General features: G+C 32.7%; 2 protein-coding genes across 5 annotated transcripts; both read right to left on the bottom strand.

Moving 5' to 3' along the window:
* Positions 1–319: 319 nt before the first annotated feature.
* LOC106649837 (small ubiquitin-related modifier-like) lies at positions 320–2,699 on the bottom strand. Of its 3 annotated transcripts, XM_014367485.2 has the most exons (6): positions 2,604–2,699; positions 2,188–2,533; positions 1,978–2,046; positions 1,718–1,795; positions 1,359–1,430; positions 320–924 (listed from the first exon to the last, which is right to left on the bottom strand). In XM_014367485.2, exons 2-6 carry the CDS (start codon positions 2,200–2,202, stop codon positions 862–864), a joined length of 297 nt encoding a protein of 98 aa, XP_014222971.1. In that variant the 5' UTR covers positions 2,203–2,533; positions 2,604–2,699; the 3' UTR covers positions 320–861. The 3 variants fall into 3 exon arrangements, with proteins under 3 accessions (XP_014222971.1, XP_014222970.1, XP_014222972.1); XM_014367484.2 differs by having other exon boundaries at positions 2,188–2,661; XM_014367486.2 differs by having other exon boundaries at positions 1,978–2,040; positions 2,188–2,645.
* A 1,407-nt stretch (positions 2,700–4,106) lies between these two features.
* On the bottom strand, positions 4,107–7,991 carry LOC106649759 (calpain-7-like). Of its 2 annotated transcripts, XM_014367355.2 has the most exons (13): positions 7,830–7,991; positions 7,498–7,743; positions 7,279–7,442; positions 7,016–7,214; positions 6,615–6,940; positions 6,409–6,541; positions 6,142–6,332; positions 5,844–6,071; positions 5,523–5,767; positions 5,244–5,452; positions 4,946–5,154; positions 4,628–4,863; positions 4,369–4,513 (listed from the first exon to the last, which is right to left on the bottom strand). In XM_014367355.2, the coding sequence occupies exons 2-13, from the start codon at positions 7,688–7,690 to the stop codon at positions 4,369–4,371; spliced, it is 2,478 nt and encodes an 825-aa protein (XP_014222841.1). In that variant the 5' UTR covers positions 7,691–7,743; positions 7,830–7,991. The 2 variants fall into 2 exon arrangements, with proteins under 2 accessions (XP_014222843.1, XP_014222841.1); XM_014367357.1 differs by lacking the exon at positions 7,830–7,991 and having other exon boundaries at positions 4,107–4,513; positions 7,498–7,690.
* Between the last annotated feature and the right edge of the window lie 102 nt (positions 7,992–8,093).

Genomic DNA, 8,093 nt, shown 5'->3' with positions numbered 1-8,093 from the left:
AGCATGAGGTATAAAGTTAATGAGCACTTTTGCCTTGTCCAGCATTCATCAAATTACGATGAAAAATTTTGTTATGGAATAGATTTGTGATATGGTCTTGGTATCTTTTTTTATGATTTGAAATTCGAGAAATTTTATCCAATAAGCTTGGATACATAATAATACATTTAGTCAAAAGTAACAAACTTCAACAGATGTATGCTGGAGCAATAGAAAAAACACGAATGTATATCAATGAAATTCGCTCTGGTTTGAAAGTACTAAATGAAATTTGTGTACAAAAAAGTATCTCTATCATCAGTGTTATCAATTGCTTAAATTTTTAGCGAAGTTAAAAGGTTAATTTACTTTAATTCATTGCGACATTCTTGTATATAAATTGAATACAACATTTATTCTGTAGCTAGTTCACATATTTCGATAATGCTTTTCCACGCTATAACAAATGTTAATTCACTAAAAAAATCTCTTGAATAATCAGTTTAACTTATACCTAAAATGCGCAACCGTATCAATTTTCAGAAAATGCCTACCAATAACGTCTGTACAGTGGCGAATAAGAGATGTCAAAGTAATAGCATAATGCCACTGTACAAATATTAGTGGTGAAGATGTGAATTTAATAAATGAAAAAAGAAAAAACTAAATTATAATAATAAACTATTATTAAATCATGAATGTGCATCATTATAACAGAGGTTTATGAGGGGAATGTAAACCTTCACATCCAATTACAGAAAATCAAATAAAATCAAGACTATTATTAGGGTTCCTTGTTCAATGAAAAAACTTTCCCATGCTGTATTACAGTCACTATTTAGAAAATAATTACACAAAGGTATGAAGTTTACAACTTGTGCTCTAGTGATATCCTCCTGTCTGTTCTTGATATACTTCAATTACATCGTCATTTTCCATTTCCAACTGAAAAAAAAAAAATTAATAAATGATAAATTTAAATTAAATGAAAAATTTTAGCAAGTAATCGCCCGGGCAAAGAGTGAAAATTGTTTTAAGCATAGACTAAGTAACAGCACCTTTTGGCCTGATTATCAGAAACAATTTTTTTAAATTTTAACAAGACATTGGCTAAATTGATAGTTATTGTTTAAAAGCTACACACAGACCATAAAAACAAACTGATTTAACTTTCTATCAATAATTTTATCATCTAAACAAATAGTTATTACTCTAAATTTATACAGTTGAATCTAGGATAAAGTTCATATAAACACGTAAAAGTAATTTCTATTTTATTGTTACATGTAATATTGACCAATTATAGTAGTAAATAGTAGCATTTCAGTCTTTTTTTTACTTTTTCAATGCATATAAACTCATAGGAATCAATAACTTACTTGTTTTGGTGTCTCTTCATCATTTATTCGTTTTCCATCAAAGAGAAACCTTAGCGATGTCATGGGTACTCCCTAAAAATATTTATTAAAATTTTTGGTAAGAGTGTCATGATATAATAACAAGCAAATTGAGTGTTTTAATAAAATACAATCAAGTAAGAAAGTTTTATTGCGCCAAGAGGTAAAGGTGGAAAATTCAAGGAAAAAAAAACATGATGATAAGGAGGTATTGTAGAGGACAAGGAATAGATTTGAGAGTACAAGTATGCAGGATAATGAAAGGAATAGAGGACGGCACGTGCAAGTGATGTCTATGAGGGTACGTGAAACCTGTGTCAGATAAGAAAGAAAAAACTTACCACTCTATCACTGTAGGACTTTTTGAGTTTGCCCATTTGCGTGGTCATCTTCACCCTGAAGTGGATTTCGTTGCTGTCCTGTAAGAAGAGGGCAAAGAATAAAGAAAATGTTAGCGCGGCGCCTCAACGCTCGATATTTCTTGGAAAAAGCGCGCTGTACACATAATTGTGCGAAGGTACAAACGTAAGGAAGAACGCGCGTGTAAGAGAGTGGGAGAGAAAGAGAGCGAAAAAGTAAAGTAATGAAATTTGGTACTCACATTGCCGACAACTTTGAGCTTGATGTACTCAGAGTTGGCGTCGCCTGGGCCTGAGTCGGGTTTCTGTTCCTAGAAAAGGTTAAGGAGCTGCATGATAACGGCTCGGCGCTAAGGCGGCCGAGCCGGGTGGTCGATTGCAAAAGGGAAGGTGGCGGCCGGCGCTGCCGAAGCCGGACCGCTGAGACGCCGGTAAATGAAAACGCTACTCACCTGATTGTCGCCCATTGTCGTTTATGTGTTTTTAGGTTGGTTCGTTACAAAAGCGAATGCGAGAGAGGATGAACGGCCGTATACACGTAGGCACGGACGCACGAGGTTGCTCAGCTAACTACTGTTCACTGCTGACGAGCTGCTACACAGAACTGAGCGTACGCTGCCGGAGTATGGGGACGTCTTGTCTTTTGCCGAGTCTTGTCTCTCGCGAGTGACTAGGAGTGACTGCGGGTCGCTGCGGCGCACGCACCGTTCCAAAGTCTATGGAGTGTATATATGTGTATATACTGTAGTAAATTAACCGAGAGTCTCGCTTTAGGCTCAATTGGCTATTGCTGCTGGCCTGTGTGTACGAAAAAGGCGGCTATATAAACGAACTTGGGCCTAGCCAGACGATCTGAGCGTTGTGTTACCGTTCGGCGGCTGTACGATAGGATGTGTGCGGTGTTTTTCTCTTCTCTTTGGTCTCTTACACCGTGTTACAGGCCCGGTCCTTCATTCGTCGATGTCGAGTGTCGGGCTTCGCTAAAGCGCCACGCGCTCTTTTGGCGTAGCTTCGCATAAATATTCGCGCTACCGGCTACTGGATTGGGGGACCAACGACCGTCTATTGCAAACAATTCAAAGTACAATTTGAACATGTGGCTAAATATGAGTAACGAGATAAGCTCGGCTACAGATTGGAAGAAACAATTGGAAAATTCATTCGTTTTTCATAATGGCGGTAGCCATTGTTACAACAGCTTTGGCTACAACTGGAATTGGAATTGAAATTGTGAGCAGCTTCTCGTGCTCAACAACTGCTCGGAGCGCGGCGCTCTACATCTGTGTATAATAACGTGTCCGTGTGTCGCCACACAGACGCAGAGAGGGAGAGAAAATGCTATAAAAATGGCGATTACCCAGCACTACGTTTGGTTACTTCTATACACCTATTTAATACTTGTTACGGCAAATATCTTGATGATCCTTGCCAGTTGCCATGCCCATGCCTCGCCAAAACATTCAAAATTTTACCCGCCAATTTAGCAATTTTTGGTCGTCTTTTTCTCTCCCGTTTGATTTTACTATTTTTAACATTTCTATTTTAAATAAATTTACTATTACAAAATGTCAGGCTTTTCATACCAAAAAAAAAACTCGAACACCTGACGTAAAATAGCGCGGAAATATTCTTCGCGTCTTCGTATAATGAGTGGCATAAAGAGCCCCGGAAGTATGTCATCATTGTAGGATATGTCGCAATATAAACATGTGTAGAATGAACCCGAAAATTCCAAAAACCACTTGAAAATTTTATTTATTCATTCTAATTCTCAACCCGTGATGGTACATCTATTACTATTTTATTATTTTACTCCCAAGAAATACATAGGCACTTATGGAACTATAAAGTCAACATTCAAACTAATCGGAGTAATAAATATTCTTAAGTTCATTGAGTTTTCGATTTGATAAGTTTTGTTAGGTACACAAAGTAAATAAGAGCGAGATTTATCGGCGCCATATACGCGTGAAATGTGTACATCTATTTGTTGTTTACTTTATATCATTCTCTAAAAGAATCGGGAAAGGTAAAATTTGAAGAAAAAAAAATTCGGTCTTATAGAGCGAGATGAAAGTCCGTTCTTTAAAACTTTGAAAATTAAAACGAAAAAAATCAACTACTACACACTTTTTAGATATATTAATTTTTTCCTGCAAAATATTTTTGAAATTAATCCATGAACGTTTACAGTAAAAGAAACCAATTAAAAATAATCTTCATATTTTTGTATTGGATACTGGAAACACTAAGAGATTTTTGTGGGCATTCTTACTCACTTTTCCGATATTTAACCAACATCTTTTTGACATCTTAAAACATTTTTAGAGATCTTGAAGAATATTTAGAATAATAAAAATTTATACGAATGTCGAGAATAAAAATTTGAGTCATTTATTATTCATTAAAATTTGATCATACAATAATTAACGTTTGTGCCGTCTGACTAACGCGGTGGAACAATTGCACGATTAAAAATCGTCAAGTTTGTTTATTTATTTTATGTGAGCTTAAAGCAATCGTCGAGTTTTAATGATTTAGATAATTATTTAAATAATTAATACTTCAATTATTAACGTTTTGTTAATATTTTACATATTTACATGTAGATATATATTATACCACTTCAGATTTTATTGAAGTCGACTAATTTGTACATTGCACGACGATTTGATGGTGAGGAAAAATGGTCCTTCTTGACCTGGTAAATAGGTTGATGGTACTACATTATAAGTACCAGATGGTACATCTTCTAACTCAATATATACAAATCCAGATCTAAAATTAATTTGAATTTTAGTTTTATCAAAAAATATGAGCAAATTGTTTTGTTTAGCTAATTATGAAATTAATTATTTGTAAAATAATACAGAGATAGGAAAAAATTAATACCGAAAAGGTCCAGAAGTTTTGCTTTTAAAGGCTCCAGGAGCCGCTGGATCATTCAAGACTACAGATAAAATTTCAAAACCAATTTGATACTGCTTTGGCCCTTTTAAAATAATCAACAGCCAATTGTTATTGTTTGAACTCTCAATCACTAGCTGGTACCGTGGATTATTAAAATAAGTTTGTGGATGATTGCCACATCCTCCAGCACTGACTCCTTTCCATTGACCATCAGTGATCTATTAAAAAGTTATAAATAATTGATTCATCGAATTTCGTCTTCATTGTAATGAAATATTTTTACACATAAACAGTTTTCACCTCTTTTTCAAATTTATATGGTTCTGCAATTTTTCGGAGGGTAAATGGTGATGTCCCGTACACTCTTAATGTATAAAAAATTGTATTTGTTTTCTCATACTGAGAAACTACTAATGTATAACGTGTTTCACTATTCTGGTCCAATTTTATTTTGCACAAGTAATGTGGACTATTTATTCTCACTCCATCAATAAAAGGTGGTGGATCATCTATAAAAAGTATAATTTTTTTTTACTTCAAGAGACACAAAGTAAACTACATATAAAAAACCAATGTATATCATGATGTATCAACTCACGAGGATAATAAACCCGTTTTCCATTATTTTTATAAACCAAAACTGTTATGTATTCTTGATTTTGTCGAAAGTCTGCTATATCCATTATATGTCTTGTTAATAATATCCAAACAGAACCTGTTGCATTAGGTTGAATTTCTAATGAAAATTGAGGATTATCACCAATATTATAAGCATCTTTAACTGGACCTGTTCCAGCCTTCCACATTCTAAAATATATTAGATCAATTTATCACTATTGTTTGAAAAAGATACACAAAAGATGCCACAATATCTTACTGATGAATACAATAAGTATAATTAAATAATCCTGGATTCCAATTAAAGTAAAATACATCAAAGAAATGACAAATGCTATCAAAATCAATCCAAAATATGCCATTATCAAATTGTGATGCTGAGTTAGGATCATAGTTCAATGCATCTTTTAGAGCAGGAGTCCAATGTCTCAAGTCTAATTCTGAATAATTTCCTCTCCATCTCAAATGCGACCATGGATTTTTTAATAACAACAATCTTACTCCCTGTATAAAAATATATTTTGAAAAATGAGCTTATCTAAATTTAATGTTTCATAGTAAAATATTGTAGGATGAGAACCTCAATCTTTCTGACATCTAATACTGCATAAGCATGAGTAGGCACAAGGCCTGTTCGATCAGCATCAGAATCTGAAAGTTCTCCAGTAGCTACAGTGACTAGTACATCTCCTTTATGTAATCGTAAAAGCAATGTGTCAAATAAATTATCTTTATTGAAATCTGCTTCATTTGTGCGTATTGCCCAACGCTCAGGTATCCAACCAGTGAGAGCATGAAGATCAATGTTCTGAAAAATTTCATGCAAAAAATGTAATAATCTGAAGCATAATTTATTAAATTTATCAATAAAAACTTACACTATTTGAACCAGGAAAATCATATCCTCCCATTACTTTCATATAAGCTTTTTCTAGCAAAGAAATCCAAAGTTCTCCTCTGTTATTTGAATACGAACACAATAATTGATTATGTTTACTAACCGGTAGTAAATCATCAATAACAACCTTTCGTGGAACACCATTCAAATGAAGTTTTACCATGTACTTTCCTATTTTAATGATTTATAAACAATTTTAATGATTTATAAAAAAAATTATTGGATGTTGAAGTTACCATCATCTTACCAAATGGATTGTAAATTGGTTCCTTATTTTTATTTTTTGGATATATTATAGAAGTTATGAGCCTTTTTCCAAATTTTTTTTCATATTGAGCACTTACTGCAAGTGAAGCAACAAAAGAACAATCAGATACTACCTATGTTAAAAATGAAAACATCAATTACAATCAGTTTAAACTAAAATTGGTTGATGTAGAAATCAATATTTACAGTTTGTTTGATACTGTAATAATCAACAACATGGTTCATGACCATTTTTGGTTCTGAAAAAAGTTCTTCAGGGCGACACCATTTTGCAAAATCTGGTTTTTGCTTAGGTGATAATTCTAATAAACCATCTTTATCAGTAAAAGGTATAGCATACTGAAATCTCTCTGATAAATCAACATTCATAAAAGGCACAAATTCATTGTCATTAATATGTGATGTATGTAAGAGCACTTTTTTTTCTTCTTCTGTGTAATTTCCACTACCAGTAATTTTCAAATGAGCACTACTTCCTCTGTGTAATGGAGGTTTTGGAGGTGCTGACGTAGCTGTGATTTAAAAAAAAAGTTTATTTCTGTAAGATAAAATATTTTTTATATTTATATTAATTTATTAATAATTACTTGGTGAAGGTAAATTTGAAGGTGTATGAGTAACAGATGTTGATTCATCAAATGGTAAATCTGTTTCTGGCACTGATGGTAAATTTGGTATAACAGTTTCTATTTCAGTTTTTTTTTTAATACCTTTTATAGCTTCAGCTCTATCTAGGGCAAGTGTTATTAAATTTGTTAATTTTGCCTTTTCATTACTTTTAGATTTCTAAAAATATGACAGTGATGTAATGAAATGCTATTTTCATATTACTCAATTTCAAATAACTTACTAATTTCAATCCTAGCTCAGCGGCATTAGTGTATAACTTTATAGCATCAGCTTTAAAACCAGCTTCATCTGCATCAAGAGCTTGACTTAACAAAAATTTACATCTTTGAAGCTCATTTTCATCTTGTGTTTTAGCTTGATTTTTTGTTCTTTCTTTTTCTAAAACTAAATTTAATTAAAATTAAAAATGTTATGATTTTGTTGCATGAGTCATATTTACTTGTTTTTTGCAACTCTGATATTCTGTTTTGATACTCTAAACATTTTTCAGCAAGAGCAGGAATAGTAGACACATTTTTCAATAAGTTCACTGCTACACCATAGTAATAAACAGCTTGTTTGAATTGATTGCTGTTATCAAACTCTACTGCTCTCCTTGCAGCATCTAAAGCAGCTTCTATTGTTTGATCCATTGTTATTTACAATGTTATTTTATGAATAATGTATCTGAAGGAATCATTGTGAACTAAAATTTATAAAAAACATGCATTAAAAAATCTTATTTCGTAATATTGAAATAGTTTTTCATCTAGATTCTTATTAATTTTTTACCTTATTTCTTTGAGTCACTGCCACAAACCCAAACTTAAGTTTTTTTCATTACAGGTTATGCTGACCTAAAATATTACTTGTCATTTTTATTCATAATAAACAAGTAAGGTTTATATTACGTGTGCTTGTAAGCGTGGGCCATCACCGAGGCAATAAACGTCAACACATGATCTCAAATACACTTGAATGTTCACTTACAATGCCAAGTCGTGGCCGAATCATAATTTTATTTACTTTGAATTTTATGAATTGCATTCAAATTTT

Source organism: Trichogramma pretiosum, unplaced genomic scaffold (assembly GCF_000599845.2).
Source record: "Trichogramma pretiosum strain Unisexual culture from Peru unplaced genomic scaffold, Tpre_2.0 scaffold12, whole genome shotgun sequence".
NCBI classification, from domain to species: Eukaryota; Metazoa; Arthropoda; class Insecta; order Hymenoptera; family Trichogrammatidae; genus Trichogramma; species Trichogramma pretiosum.
Note: the sequence above shows the minus strand (reverse complement) of the source record. Positions and strands in the feature narration are given on the sequence as shown.

What these genes read in the sequence shown, in the direction of transcription:
- LOC106649759 (XM_014367355.2), bottom strand. Translation starts at nt 7,690, where the DNA reads ATGGATCAAACAATAGAAGCTGCTTTAGATGCTGCAAGGAGAGCAGTA. An exon ending in TATACTTATTGTATTCATCA is followed by an intron (nt 5,453 to 5,522) that starts GTAAGATATTGT and finishes AATATATTTTAG; the next exon opens with AATGTGGAAGGCTGGAACAG. An exon ending in CATATAAATTTGAAAAAGAG is followed by an intron (nt 4,864 to 4,945) that starts GTGAAAACTGTT and finishes ACTTTTTAATAG; the next exon opens with ATCACTGATGGTCAATGGAA.
- LOC106649837 (XM_014367485.2), bottom strand. An exon ending in AGCTCAAAGTTGTCGGCAAT is followed by an intron (nt 1,796 to 1,977) that starts GTGAGTACCAAA and finishes CTCTTCTTACAG; the next exon opens with GACAGCAACGAAATCCACTT. An exon ending in AGTCCTACAGTGATAGAGTG is followed by an intron (nt 1,431 to 1,717) that starts GTAAGTTTTTTC and finishes AAATATTTTTAG; the next exon opens with GGAGTACCCATGACATCGCT.